The 22,263-nt window shown below is 36.2% G+C and overlaps 1 protein-coding gene across 1 annotated transcript in view; it reads right to left on the bottom strand.

Moving 5' to 3' along the window:
* prep.S (prolyl endopeptidase S homeolog) overlaps positions 1 to 9,943 on the bottom strand; it is a 55,301-nt gene extending 45,358 nt beyond the window's left edge. Inside the window, exons 1-6 of the mRNA XM_018265411.2 lie at positions 9,701 to 9,943; positions 8,320 to 8,394; positions 7,723 to 7,856; positions 7,268 to 7,398; positions 4,891 to 5,100; positions 988 to 1,109 (exon numbers count right to left, since the gene is read on the bottom strand). Coding sequence (XP_018120900.1) covers positions 988 to 1,109; positions 4,891 to 5,100; positions 7,268 to 7,398; positions 7,723 to 7,856; positions 8,320 to 8,394; positions 9,701 to 9,928 — 900 coding nt within the window. The 5' untranslated portion in view covers positions 9,929 to 9,943. The remainder of the gene's footprint in view (positions 1 to 987; positions 1,110 to 4,890; positions 5,101 to 7,267; positions 7,399 to 7,722; positions 7,857 to 8,319; positions 8,395 to 9,700) is intronic.
* Between the last annotated feature and the right edge of the window lie 12,320 nt (positions 9,944 to 22,263).

Raw genomic sequence — 22,263 nt, 5'->3', positions numbered from 1 at the left:
TTGTGTAATTTATACTAGATGAAAGAAGCAATGGGCCTGGAAATGATACAAGGAGGATGAAAAGGGGCATCGCGTAAATCACACTTATTTGGGAGACATGGTTTCACTGTAACTGGCAAGAAGTGTAGTGGCAAATTACAGTGGACAAAAGGAGGGGGCTTGATCTGGAAAACCCAGTGGCTGGAAAGGGAAAGCACATTGGTGGAAATTAGGTATAAAAACATAAAAGAATGATAAGGTGTTATGAAGTTTCAAATGCTACATGAACCAATGTGAAATATATGGCTCAGATTTATTACATACAATGTATGTTAAAAAAGAAATGATGAACTTCACAGCATCATTCATTTAGGCAGTTCAGAAACCAACAGTCTTTTAGTCTTAGTGCCCTCTGCTGATTAATTGAAATTATTGCATCTTTCAGAAACCTATAAATATCCAAGTTTGGGTCCAAGTAACATAGAATGCATACTTGCAAAATATCATAATATTTCTAGTTCTTACACTAACATGCATAATAGTTAAAAATTAATTCTAGTACTACTACTGTCTCTATAAAAAAAGACAAAGGTGGTGGATATAACGATATAAATCTGTGTTCAGTCTGAAGTTTACCTTTAAACCTTATTCCTTTTACTAACTTTATGTACAAAATGTCCAATACTAATATTTAAGCAATGTTAATAGGCACAAAGTGTTAACGGAGAGGTGTAACAATAGAGACAGCAGGCTCAGGGACTGTTATGGGGCACAGCAATAAAGCAAACTCGTGTATGTCCTGCACTGTATTGCCAATAAATATTTATGCAAATATCTATACAAATATTTCTTTGTAATCTACTTGACTGCTTATATTTTCAGGCTACTGTAAAAAACAATTCTTAAGTTAATCACATTTTTGTCATGTGTAAATACCAACATCATTTTAAATTCAAATGTATATATACAAAAGGCTTTTTAATTATGAGTAAAGTATTCAGTTATTACCTCTGCCCCTCCCATCCACTTGGGCTCCTCAGGAAATTGAGCACATAAAACATCATCAGATTGTGACGTCCCCAGAACATGGTAATAAAGTTTCTGGTTCAGATTGGCAGAAGTTTCCGTTCCTTCATACAGAGAAAACAATGAACATGCAGAAGAAATATTATCAGCTATATAAAAGAGTAAATGTTAAATGTCTATGCATTTAGTAGGTTTATAAGGCTATTGTTTCTGTTTCCTGTCTCTGAAAACATTGCTCATCTTCCTCTTTTCACAATCCTAATTAGATCTATAGCTTTGGATGCCAACCCAATAGTACTGTAAATTGAAATAATGATTTTAATTAGGATTAGGAGTAGTATCTAGGACATACTGCTAAACAAAACTTTTGTCTTGTATTTTACCAGAAAACAGAGACAGAATTTCCCATTCATTGCCAGCAAGCAAACACAGAAAGTAAAAAGAAAATACACATCACACATTCTGTTCGTGGACACAATCAAATCTTTTTCAAAGACACTACCCTTGTAATACAACACACAAATCATTCTCAGTAGTGATGGTTGGGTTCCGGCTGACATGCACACAACCTTTTCGGGGCGCGGGGAGGCTAAATGAGCTCAGCCCTCCCGCGACTTCATTGTGCCCTGCTTCTGATTCCAGGTTTTGCCTGTGCACCTGTTCTGGGATACCACATCGTGGTGGGCGCAGGCCTATAAATGTGGGCACTCACCGGGTTAGGGTCGGGTGCAGGTGGGACGTGGGCAGGCTAGGGTTATATGTGGATTGTCGAATGTGAATTTTGTCCTTAACTAAAACCGAAAAATGATGATATTTTAAGGGGTTGTTCGTCTTCCAGTCACTTTTTCAGTTTAGGTAGTACACCAAAAGTAAGGACTTCTTTCAGTTGTTTTATTTTATATTTATAAGACTGAAGTTTCATTTTCCATCTTCTCATGTCTTCCTGGTGGAGCTCTCTATTAGGAGGTCATCAACTCTGTGAACTGTTTCAATTTAATGCATCAGTATCTATGGCCCTTGGTGAGCAGTTACCATTGAGCTGCTAATATCCCACAGATGCTGCTCAGAAATATATAAGATAACGTAGCAAATTAGAATCTGCACCTGGATTACCGGGCTGCCAGACAAACACAAGAGAGAGAAACATGAACATTTAAACAAATACAATATATGGGAAACTAATATTTAAAAGATTTAAAGCAACTGATAAAATGCTTTATTTCTGATGCATGACCTAAAAACACTTTGAACTGTTTAGAATGTAAACATCCACTTAATTAACACAGTGCTGCCTAAATTAAAACATGGTATTCTAATGTTTATAGTGTTTACTTTGCAAGTTATTTAAATACTTTTATTGTAATTAAATATTTTGTGTAGAAATATTTTTATGCTTCATCTAATTATACATATTATAGTAAAAACTAAATTCCTAGTATAGCATATATGCATTTTTATAACCATCTAAGTGCTAGTTGTAATCACCTTAGCCATTTAACCTTTTTGATGTGTGATAAAGGTTGTTAAACATGTTTTCAATGACAAGTTTTTAGTTCAGGTTTTATGTGAAGATTTGATCTTTGTTAGTTTTAAGTACAAAGATATATTTACCTATTTTCAAAAACAGTTTTATCCTAAAGTCTACAGTTTTGAAGAACGAACCGACTGCTGCAGAAAGGCCAACTGCATTTACAGTAATATTTTTGTAGCTTGTCTCAAATACTAATTTTCATATGCAAATTAAGGGTGGGAAGGGGAAAACATTTTTGACTTTCTTGTTTTGTGGCAAAAAGTCAGGCGATTTCCCTCCCAGCCCCTAATTTGCATATGCACATTAGGATTCAGGTTTGGTTTGGCTGGGCAGAAGGATTCGGCTGAATCCGAATTCTGCTGAAAAAGGCCGAAGTACGATAAAAAGTTACAAATATAGTAAAAGAGACCAGCAAAAATCTCGGTGTTGGTGGCCTCTTTTAATATATATATATATATATATATATATATATATATATATATATATATATATATATATATATATATATATATATAAAGGGAAAGTTGTGCTCACCACTATTTTTTAAAACCATTAGGCGGGGGTGCAATGAGGCTGTGACCACAAAATACATATAGTCAAATACAAGAGTCCTCTGCACTCAACCCATTATCAATATATTTAAGACAGCGACATTTTGTGCATACTGCTACTAAAAAATGCCTTACCCTTTAAACAAAACAGGGATTGTTTGTCCATATATTGCAATATATTTAAGCTGGCCAACTACGTCAAAGTCATCCCATATCTGGCCAGTCCTACGCTTAATTTTCATCTGATTCATTAAGAATTCTGTTGCTTCATTATACATTTTACAAAGGGACTTGGTTTTACCTGCAACTTAACTTATATATATATATATATATATATATATATATATATATAGTGGACATAATATCTTTATAAATTTCAGTAGGGGTACATTATGCATTATAATCGACATTTTGTGTGAAATGTTGGGAGGGGGGGTCGGCATCCAATTCTGATAGCCAGTGTCCAAATCGGGTGCGCCGGCATCCAATTCAGTCTCGTCGGAGTTCAATTTGAACGCGGCGACGTCAAATTCGAGCCGTTTATAAGGATATAATTTACAGTCTGGTCCCATAGGGAAATGTAGATTCCCTATGGGATATAGATATATATATATATAGTAAAAAAGATCAGCACTCTCAGGACTTATATTAATGTAAAAAGTTTTAATTGCTTTGGCCTCCTCCGAGGCCTTTCTCAAGGTGTCTAAAAGTTGGTAGATATGCAAATAAATACAAGAGTTTGACGGAAAACTAGACACATTGAATCTGACTGGTGACATCATCACAGAAACGTAACACCCTTTAAATATTGCTCATTCTATACAGACAAGTCAAAAGACTACAAAGCACATATTGCCTTTGTAGAGCCTTATATCATAATGTTTTTTAAAAGTCACTTTTTAATAGATTGGTCTTAGTAGATATTTAATAGTACTGAGTGGATCCTTTTTCATACTTTATATATGCGAATAGGTGGATACCTTTTAGTTCACATGTGTAGTGTTCTAAACATTGACAAGTTGATTGGATATATGTTATTGATTTAATGGTTTGCTTCAATTCCTGTTTTTTCATCCTGACGACGGCTCCATGTGAGTCAAAACGCATTGATGCACCATGCACTAATAAAAGCCTTTTGATATACATTTGAGGAGCTAATGCCGTGAGTGCTTTCACTGCACTGATGCTTATGATTTTGGTTAGCACCCGGCCCTTAACTAGATGAATGGTGAGTGCCGATTTTCGAGATATATATATATATATATATATATATATATATATATATATATATATATATATATATATATATATATATATATATATACATACACACACACACGAGTTGATAGATGGTAGTCACACTCACAGGACTTATGCTGTACAAAAAGTGTTTTATTTCCTGGCAAAAACTGACGTTTCGGCTGTATCCAGGTGGTGGATACAGCCGAAGCGTCAGTTTTTGCCATGAAATATATATATATATATATATATATATATATATATATATATATATATATATATATATATATATACATACATACATATACATATATACGTAATTCAGCAAAGATGACAGCACTCCAAGAAGAAATCAGCAGGACAATAATTCCCAATAAACCTTTATTATTTTTTTCATCAGAAACATTGTCCTGCTGATTTCTCCTTGGAGTGCTGTATATTTCTTCTGGACTGGCACCCAGGCTGTTTATTAACATTTTTGTTAGTACTTGTGCATAGTTAGCTTGTGAAACAGATAACTGTTTAAAAGTCCATGTAAATATTTTGCTTTAAAATCTAATTTACCATCACTCTTTCCCTCTTGTTTTGGATAGCAGTTATAAAACATTCCAACACCATCATGGGTCCAGGACATGCAGCTGAATTTGACCCGATCCAGAACATCCGGCAGCTCTTCCTGGTTGGCAACTTTCATGAACTTAATAGTGACCCAGTCTGACCCACTTGCACTTAACCCATAGGCAAAATATTCTCCGTCTTCACTGAAAGTATAGCCTATATTAAAATAAACAAATATGATATGTTGTCAGAATTATCTATTGGCTACAACAAACAATTTAAAGATAGTTGTGTAAATCTCATATGGTACAGAAAGAGTGCGGCATGCTCGTGGAAACAAGCAAAAAATAAAAAGACAGAAATCATTACATACCCTGTGAATAAGCCCTATACACTTAGTGGACATGCCTTATAATTAAAGTTCTTTAATGACTTACTTTACAATGACAAAAAAAAAACCCTGAAGTTTTCTCCTAAAATGTATTGTCTTAAAATATTTGTTGTTAATTCTAACAAAGTGCATCTACTGTTAAAGGCTGAAATACCCTTTACGTTTTCTAAATGAAATACAAGTATGGGATCTGATATCCGGAAACCGGTTATCTAGAAAGTTCTAAATTACAGAAAGGTTATGTCCCATAGACTCCATTATAATCAAATAGTCCAAATCTGTAAAAATTATTTCCTTTTACTCAATAATAATAATAATAATAATAATAAATAATAATATTAAAACAGCACCTTGTACTGGATCCAAACTAAGATATAATCAATCCTTAATGGAAGCAAAACCAGCCTGTTAGGTTACATGATTTTCTAGTAGACTTAAGGTATGAAGGTCCATTATCCTGAAATACCCAGGTCCTGAGCATTCTGGATAACATGTCCCATACCTGTATGGTAAACATTTCTAAGCAGAAGCTACGAGTACTTGTCACCACTACCATCTATCATACTTTTGCTATAAAAAAGTGTGAAAGATGATTTTAGATATTCTAACGTTTAGGCAGTACAGGCATTCAAATGCCATTTGTCTCATAGGTCTTATGCATGCAATATGCACTAGGCGAAGGCATGTTATCTCAGATCTTTCAATCTAAATCCCAGTGGGGACACTTACCCTTCGATTTAAATGATTGCAAAATTGATTGGAGTGCTCTTCTGAGCACTTTGCCATTTATATTTTACATTTTTTACAGATTTTATGATACAACAGTTTTAATCAAAAATGTGTAAAAGGAACACTTTTTTGCTGATCAGGTGCCAGATAGAACAGCAAAAGTTAAAAGGGGCAGTACAACCCCACTATGCAAGTGAATATGAGTTTAATTAATAGGCAAAGGAACACACTTTTTGTCTATTGTATGAAATAAATCCAGCAGCACTCCGATATGTGATTCAATTGTTTATTCGTGCCACTAGCAAAGACACTTTTTGTCTATTGTTTTAATCTGTTAATTTGCTTTTTTTTTTATCTGAACAGGAAAACTGAAACAGCTTTATGTTTGGTACTTGTTGTGAGGTAGATAATTAGTCTACTGGTATGCAATGCCCACCCTTCTCGATTTGTTGTGACTGGTTTGTTAGCAAAAGTCGATTATGCAGGGGAGATTATCTGTGGTAGTCTATCTACCTTACAAGAATCAAACATGGAGTAGCTTCAATTTGTCCTGATTAGAGCAAGAAAAATGTAAAAATTTATTGTGATTAAAAAGATATGCAAGCTGTTCATTCAGCACAAGACATTCTTTAAACCGACATGTATACATTAACTTTGAGCAGCTAATTAAATATGCTAGACAAGCGCCGACTTGCGCCCCCTTCCCCGCTCAGGTAAGAGAGTGGCTGGGGGGGGGGGGGGTTCTGTTGGCTATGGAGGAAGCAGACCTGCCTCCTCTATAATTACACCACTGGACTTGAGGGTCATAATGGTTTGCTTTTGAATCTTAGCTGTGTGCTAAAGACAAACTCACTTCAAACTCACTTTACAGTTATGTCCCATGTGGCTCCCCTTATAGTTGCTGACTAACTCAGTTAGAGAGCTGAAATGCAGGAAGTTGTGTTCTGCTTTGTTATGTTAGACATCCACTCACTCCAGCCTTAATAGATTACATTTTTGGCTAACTATATTAATTTTTTTATTTTATTTTGCACAGCCTATTAAGCCAGATTTTATTTTTACACTGAACTGTTCCTTTAATAGAAAACCCCAGGTCCCAAGCATTCTAGATAACAGGTCCTATACCTGTAATTATCCTCATAAAAACTGAACCAGAGTTGCTTGATAAGCATATCTAAATAGTTTTCTTTTAAAAGCATGAAGCTTTTTTGTATTACACAGTCATAAAAAAAACAAAATGCTTTTGTTAGTACAACAACTTACCTTGCAGCGCAACTGTCCCATCTTCAGAAAATGTATTGGGATCAAGGAAAACTCTAGGTTCATCTTTTAACGAGTCTTGTACATATAACACACGTTGGTTCTGCAAGCCAGAATTGTAGAAATAGAAATATCTGCAGGATGAGAGACAGGAAAGTAAATATACCAATATACCTTGAAAGTTTTCAACACAAGCTTCTGATCTATTATGCATTTTTTAAGAGACCTGGTCTACATTACAGCAAGGAAATGGAAACCACAAAGGGTTAACAAAATTAAAGAAAACAGAAAAACAGACAATGTATTTAAAAAAAAAAATCAATATAAACAGGTATGGGATCCATTATCCGGAAAACTGTTATCCAAAAAGCTCCAAATCATGGGAAGACCATCTCTCAGACTCCATTTTATCCAAATAATCCAAAATTGAATATATATATATATATATAACCGATTACCTATTTCCTTTCTTGAAGTTACAGCTATACTTTGGATAGTCATAGAGTTCTGTCATACGGTCCTTAAAAAGATGTCTAACTGGACACTGCTCAAGAAATGGTGTTGTAAGTTTGTTCTGGGCTTCAACAAATGCCTAAAAACATGAAAGAAGTTGACAAGAGGTAAGATGGCAAATTGTTTCCATTAAATAAAATAGGAAACAGTACATCAAACAGCTATAAGCTCCATGAACAGTCCTATTAACATGGAGAGGTGAAAGCGTGCAGCTTCACATTGCTCATTTAAAAGGTAACAAACTTATATATTTCTTTCCTTTAATAGAAAAGTTACATGTGGAAGGTGGCGCTATAAGGGGATTTTCTAATGTTTTTTAATACATTGATGTAATAAACTTAACCTTTTTTACTTAATAGCATGTTTTGGAAAATTATTTAAGTATATATGGTTGTACCTCTGTTTGGTCACTAGACCGGCATTCTAAAGATTGATGTTTATTGGTCTCTACTCCCAAGTTGATCAATACAAATTTCTTTTGACCCCTATGTCTACATCTTGTTTAACATTCTACCATAAAAAAATGTAGTATGAAATTTTACCTTTGTCTGTGCGCTGTCTGGGTCTTCTAACCATCTGTATGGATCACTCATCTTAACACCATGATAGTCATCAACCTACAAAACATACATGTAAAATGTTTGTAAACAATACCTTACAGGAGTTCCTGGTAATGGATTACTTTGTTGGTGGGTAACAATGGCTTGTAAAGCATGCAGTCTGTTACAACGTATATAATTCCTTTTTATCATTTGTACTGTACTAATTTCCATCTAAGAATGCAGACTGCACACAAATATATACTGCAATATAAGCAGTATATGGTCTGCATTGTTACTCCATTTCATAATATGGAGTGTGAACTATATTTATCACTAAATACAAAAAACATATAAAAACACACCCATGTATGTGCAGAATATGTAAACACAAAATATTTAAAGTATTTTAGGGGAGGAAGATTTTAAAAAATGCAAGTCACTGTTATGAGGTTAAAGTGGACCTGTCACCCCCAACATAAAAAGCTGTATAATAAAAGACCTTTTCAAATTAAACATGAAATCCGAATTTTTTTTATTAAAAGCTTTCAAAGCTGTTTAAAAATCGCATTTAAAAATCTCAGCGGTCAATCAAATATTGCCTGCACCTCCTCAATGCCTTAGGCATAGATGCCTTAGGCATAGAGGCGGAACAGGCAATTACTTTCCATTTTCCATTCAGCACTTACTAGATATCACTGCGCTCCCCACATCCCCCCTTTCTCTTTAATATTTAATTGTGTAACCAGGGCATGGACATCAGCTCCCCCATTCTGGTGCATAAACAAGATTTTGAGATGATGCAAGGCTTGAATTAATAACAGTGTCCAGGAGTTCCTAGACCGAATGAAACAAGATTGAAATCTTTTTTATAGTGTAATTAAAGTTTATTTTGCTTGACTAATGTCATAAAATAGGATTTAGATTATTTGTTTTGGGCGACAGGTCCCCTTTAAGTAAGTTAAAGAATTGTCACCACTACACATTCTCTTGTGGACAGGGGGATACAGTTTCCCTCTAGAGTCTTCACTCAGACACTGAATAATTTTGCAGCATAATCATCAATGCGTTCATATTTATGTTGCTAAGAGCATAACAAATGTGCAGCTTGACTTGACAGGTAAGAATGTGACAGCAAACAAAGCTTATCAGCGAATGTATCCATACAATAGAACAGAAAGACTACTTCCGGGGAGGAGTTCTGGGAGTTGTAGTTTACAAATGGCAGGAAGAAGAAGACACCAAAATGCATTTAAGTCAAAATCCAACTCTGCACCACACAGGGTGGGACCGATGTAAAGATAATAAGAAAGCTTATAGGAGCGCGAGTTATAAAGACAAATGGAGATGGGTGCTCTGATAATAGGCATATGGTTGTACTCACTGCACAGTCATCCCGGGCGGCTTCTGGGTACTGTATTTTCGGCTGTTGCGGCATGGTGCCAGGGGTGCTGAGCCTGGCACAACACAGGGAGCGAGGGAAGACACAGGCGTGGCGGAGACGACGTGCAGAGACAGTGACAGGTAAAGCGAATACTCGGTTAGCGCTGAGACACAGGTGGCTTAGTGGTTTCCGGATGAAATGGTAAGAAAAACTGAGAGCGCACAGCATCTTTGTTTAATAAAGAGAGAAGTACAGCCGAAGTTCAATGTTAAGCTAACAATGCACAGCGACCCCTGCTGGGCACCAAGGCCTACAATCACCTTTCTACTGTCCATGTTTCCTCAGTCAGACCCACAGTGACGCAACAGCGCTGAGGGAGTCACAATCTGCTCTGACAGAAACACTAGCGTGATTTACTTGTATTGTGATTAAAATGATATATTATACCCCAAATCAGTATTGTATCAATTGAACCTGCCTCAGGTTAATTTTAGACTGAGTCTTGTGCATATTGTAAGTAGAACAGCTATGACACACTGAGACTTAGGGGGCAAACCGCCAGTGTTACGTCATTTTGCCACTTCACCGATTTACTAACAGGCTCTGGTGTAAATTCGCTAGTGAAGGAGATAGACTCTGGCGCAACTTTGTACTCTTTTAACGGCAGGCGAATTTTCACACTGGCGAATGGTAAGTGACAGCAGCACAGAGCATGTGCAGTGAATCAGCAGAAAAGAAGATGGGGAGCTACTGGGGGCATTTATGGAGGCACAGATCTTTACTGCTAAAGGGCTGTTGTTAACTTGAACTAGAGTCCTGCACAGAACCAATTTTTGAGATCCGAACCGCAACCCGTGTATTTACCCTGCTTGGATCCGCTATCCGGCCTGCAACAGCCTTATCCGCAACCGATCACCATTAAACAGGAAGTGCTGTTGCTACAGACCAGAAGTGACGTCATCAGAAGTAGACAGAGACAAAAAAATGTTTTGTAAAATAGACAATATACACAAGATAAGAAATATAGATGAGACCTCCAACCTACCCGCAGACCCGAATCTATACCCGCACCCGAAAAGCCTACACTCATCCTGCAAGGTACCTGCATTTTTTGCGGGTACCCAAACTGCTGCAGGACTCTACCTTGAGCTAGTATAGAAGCTCAACACATAGGGGCATATTTATCAAAGGTGGAAGGTTGAAGTTAAAAAAACTTCGAACTTCGAATTCAAAAAGACCAACCGAATGGGGTTGGAAGTGGGCCGAATTCGTACTCCGATCTACTTCGATTCAAAGTTTTTTTAACTTTGACCTTCGATCTCCCAAACTCCCCCAATTGCCTCCATACAGGTTCTAGGAGGTCGCCCATAGGTTAAAACAGCACTTCGGCAGCTTTTAGGTGGTGAATGGTCGAAGTTTTAAAGAGATAGTACTTCAAAAAAAATTTGACCTTCGAATTTCAACGTTTTTTCAAATTTGAATTGAAGTTGGAATGTTCCCTAGTCGAAGTACACAAAAAGTAGCTCGAAATTCGAGGTTTTCTAATTCGAAACTTCACCTTGACCTTTAATAAATCTGCCCCATAATGTACATTTTTTTCCTGCCTTACTGCTTTAGTTAAGCTTTAGTTCTTTGAGTTTCAAAACAGCTCCTTTGTGCTCTGAGAACAGAATTATGTTAAGGTTTCCAGTTTAATCTTTTGTTTTTTAACCAAACTTCTTGTATCAATTAGATCATAAATTTACCAGAACTAGTGTAATTTTCGACTCTCCAATGATTTTTGTTTTGGATAATTTAGTATAGTTGCATTACTAGAAAGTTGCTAGGGGGCCACTTATTACAAAACTCCGGGAAAGATTACCCATTAACAATTATTTATTGAGTGTATGTCAAAAACTCCTTAGATGCCTTCATATTTTTTTAAAAAAAATAGATAACATGGTAAGTTAAATTGAAAAAGACACGTCGATCAAGTTCAACCTTTTACATCTATATAACCTGCCTAACTGCTAGTTGATCCAGAGGAAGGCAAAAGACCCTGTTTGAAGCCTCTTCAATTTGCCTCAGAGGAGAATAAAATTCCTTCCTGATGGCAATCAGACTAGTCCCTGAATCAACTTGTACTATGAGCTATCTTCCATAACCCTGTAGCCCCTCACTTGCTAAAAAGCTGTCCAACCCCTTCTTAAAGCTATCTAATTTATCAGGCAGCAAAACTCATTCAGGGAGAGAATTCCACATCTTCACAGATCTCACATTTTTGAAAAACAAAATCATTGTGATCTTAGATAAAATAGAGAATGTAATTATTTAAGACGAATGCAAAAGTTAAGCTTGCAACTCTGTCCATCACTGAAAGTAGCAAATGGAAGGGAAGGGAAATTTGTCTCATATCTGGCTGATCTCGAAATCCTAGCTGTAAAAGGGAGTCCAAGGCCATACATTTCTGTCCAATCCACAATCCTAGGATAGAAATAATACACATTTAATTAAAAATATGGAATATCCAAAAGAATGAAGTTATCTCAGGTAACAACTGAATACTGGTTTTGCAAGAATTGCACGGATGACTATTGCACCCAAAAAATGGCCTACAAAGCTGCAAGGAGACATGTTTTAAAATGTATTAGTTATAAAAAAATCTAAGGAATGTTGACATCATAAACGCTGATGTGATGTATTGTACAATTAGCTACTATGTTATTATTTCATTGCCACTGGAAACTATGAAGAATTTTCTCCCTTTCTTATACAGTATACAGTATATCTGGTAGATGATGGAAGTCAGATTAAAAGCCATGGACAATTTCAATATGAATTAATGGGTTTATTTTATTGATAGTGTTCTTTATTTAATTAAGGAAATATATGCCATAAGGGGTTCCCCAAGTTAATTTAATTCTAGATGGGTAACCGTTGGATATTTATATAGCTATAGTGTAAATCAGTGCTGTCCAACTTTTGTTGTACCGAGGGCCAGAATTTTTCTGGCCTATGTAGTAGAGGGTTGATAATGGAAGCCACTGTTAACCACTCCCCCTTTTAAACCACCTTTTAAACATCAAAAAGCTATAAAATGCTTGCTTATTTCACTTAGCTCATATTCAGCAGTCACTTCTAATAATCTAAATGGGTCACATAGCACAGAGGAGCAAGAAAGCATTATTATGCCTTGTGCAAATATGTGTCTACTGAAATTCAGCATCAATTTGCAAAAGGCACAATAATGATGGAATTCTGGGGGAGCTGTTAGTAATGAGGTCCGGCATCTCTCAGCAGCATCTCTCAGCAGCATCTCTCTTGCTTCCAATACTATTACGTGATTAGTGTTCCTCCGAAGGACTACTATACATTTTTTCTATTATATTTGTGTTTTCCATTATATATTATCTTCCATTATATATTATGTAAGTATTCACAGGAAATGTTTTAATTAATACTACAAAGTACAATCACAGGTCCCCAATAGTTTGTAAGGTGCTCTACACCCAATAATTAGAGGTAGGTGAATAATAGCACAGCGGTGTATTGTTGGGCACACTAATTAGGTATTAGTGTGCCCAACAATACACCACTGTTCTATTATTCAGTTACATGGAATTTTAGTTAATCTTTGCTCTTTTACCTTACCTAGTATCTATAAAGGTATTACTGAGTTTGTTGCATTACATGTATGAAATACTGATTGCTTCTCTGATGTGAATATGTCAGGAAACACCCCACATTAGCTGTTGCTGCCAAAAAAGCAGTGTTTTGCCATTCTGGGCAATTATTTCAAGAGCAGGGAAACCTGTGACACAGCAGTGTGAATGAATTCAAGGTGGGTAGTTGGCAATTTAACCAACGCAAAAGTTAGCAACAAGCACAACACTCAGTATGCTATTTGCATTTATCTTGCCTAGGGCTTAGCTTATACTAGCCTTTTTTTCCTCTTGCTTAGGTGAGTCATAATAGAAAGCAACTCTGCGTCATTATAAATCTTTTCTATTTCCTGTATATACCTTGTTTGCCCTGCCTGTTCCTGTGCCTGTTCCATGTACCTACCTAACTTGACTTGTTTAACCTGTTTGTACCTAAATGAAGTGCAAATGAAGTGCAAGCATGTTTTAGAGTACCTGTCCTACCTGTGACCCAGTTCCCACTTTCGCTTAAGTCTGCACATCCAATAATTGGAATTTACACCTAAAAACTATGACAACTTAAAATGAATTATGTACGATTATTTATGGCCTATTTATCAAAATCCTAATTTTTCGGAGTATTTAAATTGTTTGACCAAACACGATTGGACCTTATTTATTATTAAGAAAGCACAATTTAATCGGATCGTGGACAAATTCGATAACATTGATTGAAATTCTGAATTGTGCAAGTTTTTTTTGCCTGAAAAGTCGTATTTTCAGGCTAATTTTCAGCGCAGACCACAGAAACTTTCAAATAGAATAGGGACCGCTCCCATTGACTTATATACCTCGGCAGGTCTGAGATGCCAGATATTCGGATTCAGACTTTTTTCATCCTCGGGGTATAATAAATCTCAAAAAATTTGAGTTTGTTTTTCCACCAAAAATTTTGATTTTATAGTAAAAAAAACAACAAAAAATTTCGCATTTTGGCATTCGGACTTTGATAAATAACCCCCTTAAATTGCTTTTGGTGGGTCATGTAAGGCTGCATTATTGTTTCATATTACAGGTTAGAGGAAGATGATCAAACTGTAGTCACCATTCCCATTGTAATGCCACAGACTCATGTAGGAGACTATTAAATTAGTCTTAAAGGAACAGTAACGTCAAAAAATAAAAGTGTTTTAAAGTAATGAAAATATAATGTAGTGTTGCCCTGCACTGGTAAAACTGCTGTGTTTGATTCAGAAACACTACTACTGTTTATAGAAATAAGCTGCTGTGTAGCAATGGGGGCAGCCATTCAAAGGAGAAAAAGCTCAAGTTACACAGCAGATAAGCTCTGTCTGTCTAATGGTGTTATCTGTTATCCATTCGTTAACCTGTGCCATATAGCCGTTTTTCAATTTCCGCCATTGCTCCACAGCAGCTTGTTTATATGAACTATCGTAGTGTTTCTGAAGCAAACAGATCAGTTTTACCAGTGCAGGGCAACACTACATGATATTTTCATTACTTTAAAACACTTACATTTTTTGGTGTTACTGTTCCTTTAAAGCTATGCCCCTTGGTGTTCTAACAGTGCCAAGTAAATGGCACTATGCTATGGTATAAAGGTCTGAGTAACCATGTGCTCAGTGTCCATTGCTTTAGCCCTTACCTGAGCAGGCAGGAAGGGCTAGTAAAGGATAAGCTATTCTCTGTTATAGGTCATTCTAGGGGGCAAATTTAATAAAGGGCAAAGTGGCTAACGCTAGCTAAAATTCGCGAGCGTGACGTCATTTCGTTACTTCGCTGATTTATGAATGGGCGCCGGCGTAAATTCGCTAGTGAAGTGGACTTTATCTAGCGCTACTTCGCACCATTATGCCAGGCGAAGTTGCGCTATGGCGAAGAGACATAAATACAATAATTCACTAACTTGCGCATTTTACTGAACGTTACCTCTTGCGCCAGACCTGCCTTTGCCACCTCAGACCAGGCGAAGTGCAATAGAGTAGATAGCGCTTGCTTCAAAAAAAGTTGAAATTCCCTAAAAGTCCCTAAAAATGCAGATTGTCTTTTACCTTTTTAAGGGTGATAGGCTGAAAAAGATCGTACCCTCCTTCCCCCTACATTTCCTAACATATGGCACCTAAACTATACAGTGGGCACATGTATATGGCAAAAATAACAACTCTATTTTATTTTATGAAGCTTTCCCAGGCTTGTGTAGTATAATGTATTTGCTGCTACATATATGTCTATTGTACTTTAACTTGGCGACGTATGCAAATTAGGTATCGCTAGCATAACTTCGCTTTGCTTGATAAATTAACAGTAGCGCAACTTCGCTACCTTTCGCCTCCCTGAGCGCAATTTCGGATTTTAGTGAATTAGCGGCGCCCTGGCGAAGTGCGCAAAGCCAACGCCAGCGCAACTTTGAAGGTAAGTAAATTTGCCCCTAGGAGTGATAGACAGGGTATTTAGTTGAGCAGCCTGAGGCTGAGGTGTGACAGGGATTAAGATCCCGGGTACTAATTGCCCAAAATTTAGGGACTAAGGGGCATATTTATCAAGGGTCGAATTTCGAATTGAAAAAACGTTGAAATTCAAATTAAAATTGACCAACCGAAATTAAGTCGAAGGTCTGAATTCGGCTGAATTAGAATCGTACGAATCGAAGGAATAGCGCATTAGATCAAATTTGATTAAAAATTTTTCCCAAAAAAAAACTTCGATTTTTAAGTCCACCAATTGACTCCAAATAAGTTCTAGGAGGTCCCCCATAGGCTAAAACAGCAATTCGGGAGGTTTTAGATGGCGAATGGTCGAAGACGAATTTTTAAAGAGACAGTACATGATAAATTTCTAAATCGAATACGTGCTATTCCCTAATCGAAGTACACAAAAAATAGCTTGAAATTCTAATTTTTTTCATTCAAAAATTCACCTCAACCTTTGATAAATCTGCCCCTAAGTGTACAGACATACGGATGTAGAGATTTCCCTGGGTTCCACTTAGGGAAAAGGCTGAAAGCTAGGTGTACCTTCATTTGCTGCTGTGTGTGTTCCCATGCCTGCAGGGACTAAGCTGATAATTGGTGCTTATAAGTATATGTTTTCCTCTGTTGCTCTATGTACCTTTTAAGTTATATGAACTCCTATGTGGATCAATCTGTTGAATAAACGATGTTCTCTGGTTAAGTATAAAGAACCACTAGCGCCTAATCATTGCGCACAGGACTTTATTACAGTTGCACTACACCCTGCCTCCACACCAGTGTGAGGGCTTAAACCCAGAGAGAAAGGTCTCACCTGGAGCACAAATATATGTTGGGGTAAGCTCATAGTAGAGACAGTGCACTCAATTTATTATAGCGGTGCACTAATCACTCTAGGTGTCATAATAAACACTTTCATAAACACAAATGCAGTAACTGTCTGAATGTCAGGCATTGCCATATAAGATCCAACATATACACAAAGCTGTGCATTAAGTTTTGGAGATTGTGAAGGCCATTGAAAAATAGAGTTTGCTTTTTTTACGCAGATTGTACATTGCTTCTTCCATCATACCTTTTATGAAGCCTAATGTTTTTTCTTTGACTTGAATAGGTTATGTCAGCTCTGATGTGGTGTAAAATAATGGTATAAATTACTGCGACATAAGAAAGAAAACACAGCTTTACAAATAGCATGACCAGTTCTTTGCAAGGGATGATATTAGGTATCATGATAAATGTAAAATAGTACATGTATAGTAAGTAAGTGTATAGTAAAATAATACAATACAATCCTGGTTCAGGAATTCAATTTAGTGAGTGAATTATCTGCAGTGTAAACAATGTAATTTAGAAATAAAAAAGACATCATAAAATCATGACTGATTCCCTTTAAAGTTGCCATGGGAGGGGGTTTGCTCCCCAAGCTTCTCACCTTGCCTCACAAATAAAGTCACTGCCATTGGCTTTTTTATGTAATCCTACCTTAATAGGTAATTTTACATCATAGGTTCTTAAACAGTAGTTCTGATTTCTTACACTAGATGGCAGCAAATAATTACATATAGTAGATTTTCTATATTATTAGAGGGCACCTATTACATAAAAATAGTTTTTCCCACTGGAGATGTGGGCTAATAGTATTTTTTACTAAAACGAAATAAGGAACAAACACTCTTGCCTCTCACCAGGTCCATGACAAAGTACCCAATTGGGCAGCAATTCTGGGGTATATGCATCCACATAAAGTGCCACGGAACACTCATTATGAGCATAATTATGATATAGGATAGGGGGAGATGCCAACCAATCCTACATCATGTGCCAGTAACATATACTGTATGTCATGCTTGACTTGCTCCCGACTCTTTTTAGATCTGAATGTTGCTCACAGGTACAAAAGGTTGGGAATCACTGCTGTAGATTCTCCGAATGCCATAGGGACTGATGTGTTGGGCTGTTTGGGCCTCTGTACCTCTAATGCAATACCCCATTTTAAACTAGCAAAACTAGGTGATATTTATGTTGCATATTAATATAGTATTTAATATTTCCAATAGCTAGCTATGTAGCTAGACAGATGCATGTCAATGACAATGCCATGATAAAATCATAGATGCCATAATAGCTGCAATACATATTTGTATAATGAAATAGTTCTGTCATCTATTTCCCAACTTTAAAGTGACACTGACACTAAAAGAAACAACTCTTCAAATTATTACTGTACATTAATAGTTACCCTTTGGTTGTTGATGGTTTTTCCACTGATAGTTCTGCTTTTGCAAGTAATTGTTACTTGAAGTTCCTAAACCTGACTGTTTTGGTGACCTGACTGTCCCATCTCAGCCTGTCAGTTTTAGCTTCTATAGCTAAGGGACTACTTCTGCACAAATATGGCAGCCCCCTCATAGAAGAACATGGGGGATCAGATCAGGTAATGTAAAAGCTTTAACCAAAAATGTGGGTTCCTCCAGAAAATAATATTACAGTAAGTAAAAAAATACAAAAAAGTTTATTAGGACATGTCCTAATATATCTTAATGAACTTTTTTTGTATATTTTTTTTTTACTTACTGTCGTATTATTTTCTGGAGGAACTCACATTTTTGGTTTTGACTTTATGTATATGTGCTCATGGGCTTGGCGAACTGTGAGTATGTTCTCCTTTTCTACATTTGATTTCTAAAATTGCCTTTTACTTCAGTAGTGCTTGTGCAAGTTGGATGCACCATTCTCTCTTTTTGTAAAAGCTTTAGGCAAATACTTTTATGGCAAAATTATAAACAGCATACAGAGACAATGTTATGATATAGATGTAAAAAAAGGTTTAACTGTTGGTGTTAGTATCATTAAAATGATCAATGGTAAAATATTATTATAATAATACTTAAATGTGTGTTGTACATGGGCATCGCATTTACTTAAAGTCAATTTATGACACCGTCTTGCATGAAACAATCATATCTCAATTTGAATAGGTGGGAGCTCATTACAAAACCTGAGTTAGTCTTTCACACGCCGCACGTTTTTCAGTGAAAATTACATTCATATCTCCCCATCACTTGTATGCATTGTAGTTACTCATTGATCTCAAGCAAAAGTGACCTTCAGTTTAATTACATAAAAATGAGCATGCAGCATGTTTTCATTTTGAGAATGCAGAGATTTTGTTTACTTTTGGCAAAGTGTAATGTGCAAGGACATCACTTTATCAAGAACCCATAATTCTAGAGTGGATCATAAAACTTTATGAATTAGAGATATCTGTTGTAGGAAATGAGGAAACGGCATGTGAGAGCAAACAGGACAATGCAGTCAATAGTTAATGAGTAACATTTTCTACACTAATAAAAAGTAGTTGTTCCTGATTGTGTTTTTATCCAACAAATATGTTTATGTTGTCAATAAATGGGTTTTGTCCAGTGTTCCTAAATTCATTGCAATTATTTATAAAGTACAGAATTTGTATAGCATTAACTGCAAATTAAAGTGTCATGATCAGGGGCGATCCTGGCCCCTCTGCCGCCTGAGGCAACAGCAGTTGCTGCTGCCCCCCATCCCCTGGAAATTTGCTCTTAAAGTACCAGGAGCAGCATTTTTGCTGCCCCTGGTACCTTGTGTGGCGCTGCCGCCTGAGGCGACAGCCTCAACTTGCCTCATTGTCGAAGCACCCCTGGTCATGATTGTGATGCCATGGAGACTGCAGTACACTGTGTGACCGTACTATTTAGGGCCAGCTCTATAGGTGACTATGCCCAAAGCTAGCCCCTGCCCTCAATTTCCCTCCCCCCGCTATGCAACACCTTGGCTCGCCCCCCCCCCGCCAGTGACTTGTGTACCAAATACCCATGCAGTGAAACAACAGCAGTGTTGATTCAGTGTACCAGGCTTAGAGAAGGGCTGAACCTATGGAAATACAGGCAGAATAGATTTGTATGTGCTGAGCAACCCCCTACTACTCAAAATGACAAAAATGGTTTGTAATGAATGGTTAGCATTTTCTTTTTTCATGGAAGGGCTTTTTCTTCTCTTATTCTTTTCATCTCTTACTGAAGGATTTTTTGACTGCAAAGGTGCATATTTATCAAGGGTCGAATTTGAAAAACTTCGAAATTCAAATTCAAAAAGACCAACCGAAATTAAGTCGAAGGTTTTTTTGTCCGAATAGGTCCATTTTCGATTGAATAGGTCCGTATTCGGCTGAATTCGAATCGTACGAATCTAAGTAATATCACATTCGATCGAATTCAAAAAACTTTGATTTTTCAGAGTCCACGGATTGACTCCAAGTAGGTTTGTTCTAGGAGTTCCCCATAGGCTAAAACAGCAATTCGGCAGGTTTTAGATGTCGAATAGTCAAATTTTTAAAGAGACAGTACATGATAAATTTCAGTATTCGAATTTGATTTTTTTTAAAAAAATTCAAATCAAATTTGGACTATTCCCTAGTCGAAGTACACAAAAAATAGCTTGAAATTAGAATTTTTAAAATTTGAAAATTCACCTCGACTCTTGATAAATCTGCCTCTACGTATTGTGAATAAATAAATAAAGCTACAGAGTTTTTTTTACTCTGTGGTATTTATATATTTAAAATGCCAACACAACTTAACTGTTTATTTTGAAATCTCATTTCCAATGATTTCTCATTGCACATCTCTTTGTTCTTCTCCCTGTTTTGTTTTAACGTTAGTCCATTTAAATTTGTTGGGCTAAACAGTTCAGCCCATTCATTGTTCCCTAGCTCCGCCCTCAGGGTTTAGAAGTTAGCTACCTTGAAAAACACATCAAATAAACAAGACTCTTTCTCTCCTAGTTTGTTGTGCACATCATATTAATAGCTATGTACCTGTGATAAGATGCAACAGCTCAAATTACAGAACTTGAAAGGGTCATCTGTATCGTCAAGCCTAATTAAGTTGTCTACTCTCACAAAACAGAGGTTACTGCAAGGCCACATCTTTCTGCATACCTGGGAAAGCTGTTCCGGTACACAAGGATGATCAAAGCAAATTAAATTAGCCGCCACAAATAGAATGAATACATTTCTTTTCTGATACTTTAAAAATAAGCTATATTTGGAATCCTGAGTAAATCAGGGCTCTTAAGAAAAAAGAGCCACATGTTTCAAATCATTGGCAATAAAGTGGAGCACTAAACCTTTTGCAGTATAATAAATGCATAATGATTCTGAATGCCATTAACTGGCAAGGGTTTCTAGGAGTGGTGTTTTAATATATGCTGTACCGCTTATTTGACATAACTGTTCCATGAAGTGGGGATCATCAATGCTATTAGCTATTCTAATAGTGATTGCTGTGGTAAAATAGCCATAATAAAAATGTAAGCATTTATGTATATATACACATACCAGATATATCCACCTGCCAGATGCTGTGTACCCAAACTCTCAGCACCCCCTTCTTAAATGGGAGTTTATAAACAGATGGGAATCTGACAACCTTAAATCAAGACAAATAAATATATATATATATATATATATATATATATATATATATATATATAGTCAATGGAGGAGTCGGCACTCACGACACAAGGTTCACTGCCTGGGTGCAGTGTCCAAAATTGTACAATATTATATATATATATATATATATATATATATATATATATATATATATATATATATATATATATATATATATATATATATAATCTAAATATAAATCCCATACAACTGGTGCACTCTAAACTGTCCTCAAATGCCTGGGTGCCGGTCAACACATTAGTATAACAGAAAACAAACAAACCGCACTCCAAGGACTTCGTGTCTCAAAAGCCAAGTGAAAGTTTATTCTTGCTCAACGTTTCGGCGCTCCAACTGAGGCCGTCTTCAGGACGCTCCTGGAGTGCGGTTTGTTTGTTTTCTGTTATATATATATATATATATATATATATATATATATATATATATATATATATATACAGTATATAGAGAGAGAGAGAGAGATATATTTTTAAAAATATATATATTAATACTAGTTTTACTTGATAGTATATAAATATGAAAGAATACAGACTTATTTGCAACTTATTAAAATAAGGTCCACAGGACAAAAGGTTAAGTTATGGCCTATAAACAAAAAAAGGTTAAAAGGACCCATATATTTTTCTGGGAGCAATGCATCTTCCTCTCATCTGTCATTTTCAGAGACACCTGATTCTTTTGTTAGAAAGTAAGGAATTTTCTCTGCAAAAAGATACCCAGTGTGCATGTCTTGCCTTCCACATAACCTCCCGTGAATGTTACACTTTTAAAGGTATCTTAACAAGTTATATAAAACAAATGTGATAGTAAAGAAGATAAGCAGTTGAAGTGTTTTCCTGTCAAATGTATATTCCTAATCACTTTAATGAAAATGTCATAGCCATGACTTTGTGCATTTTGCTTCCCCCTAATCTGTTTATGCTATTTTACAATGGTGGCATA

Source organism: Xenopus laevis, chromosome 5S (genome assembly GCF_017654675.1).
Source record: "Xenopus laevis strain J_2021 chromosome 5S, Xenopus_laevis_v10.1, whole genome shotgun sequence".
Taxonomy (NCBI): Eukaryota; Metazoa; Chordata; class Amphibia; order Anura; family Pipidae; genus Xenopus; species Xenopus laevis.
The sequence above is the reverse complement of the archived record's forward strand: the minus strand, read 5'-3'. Positions and strand labels throughout refer to the sequence as shown.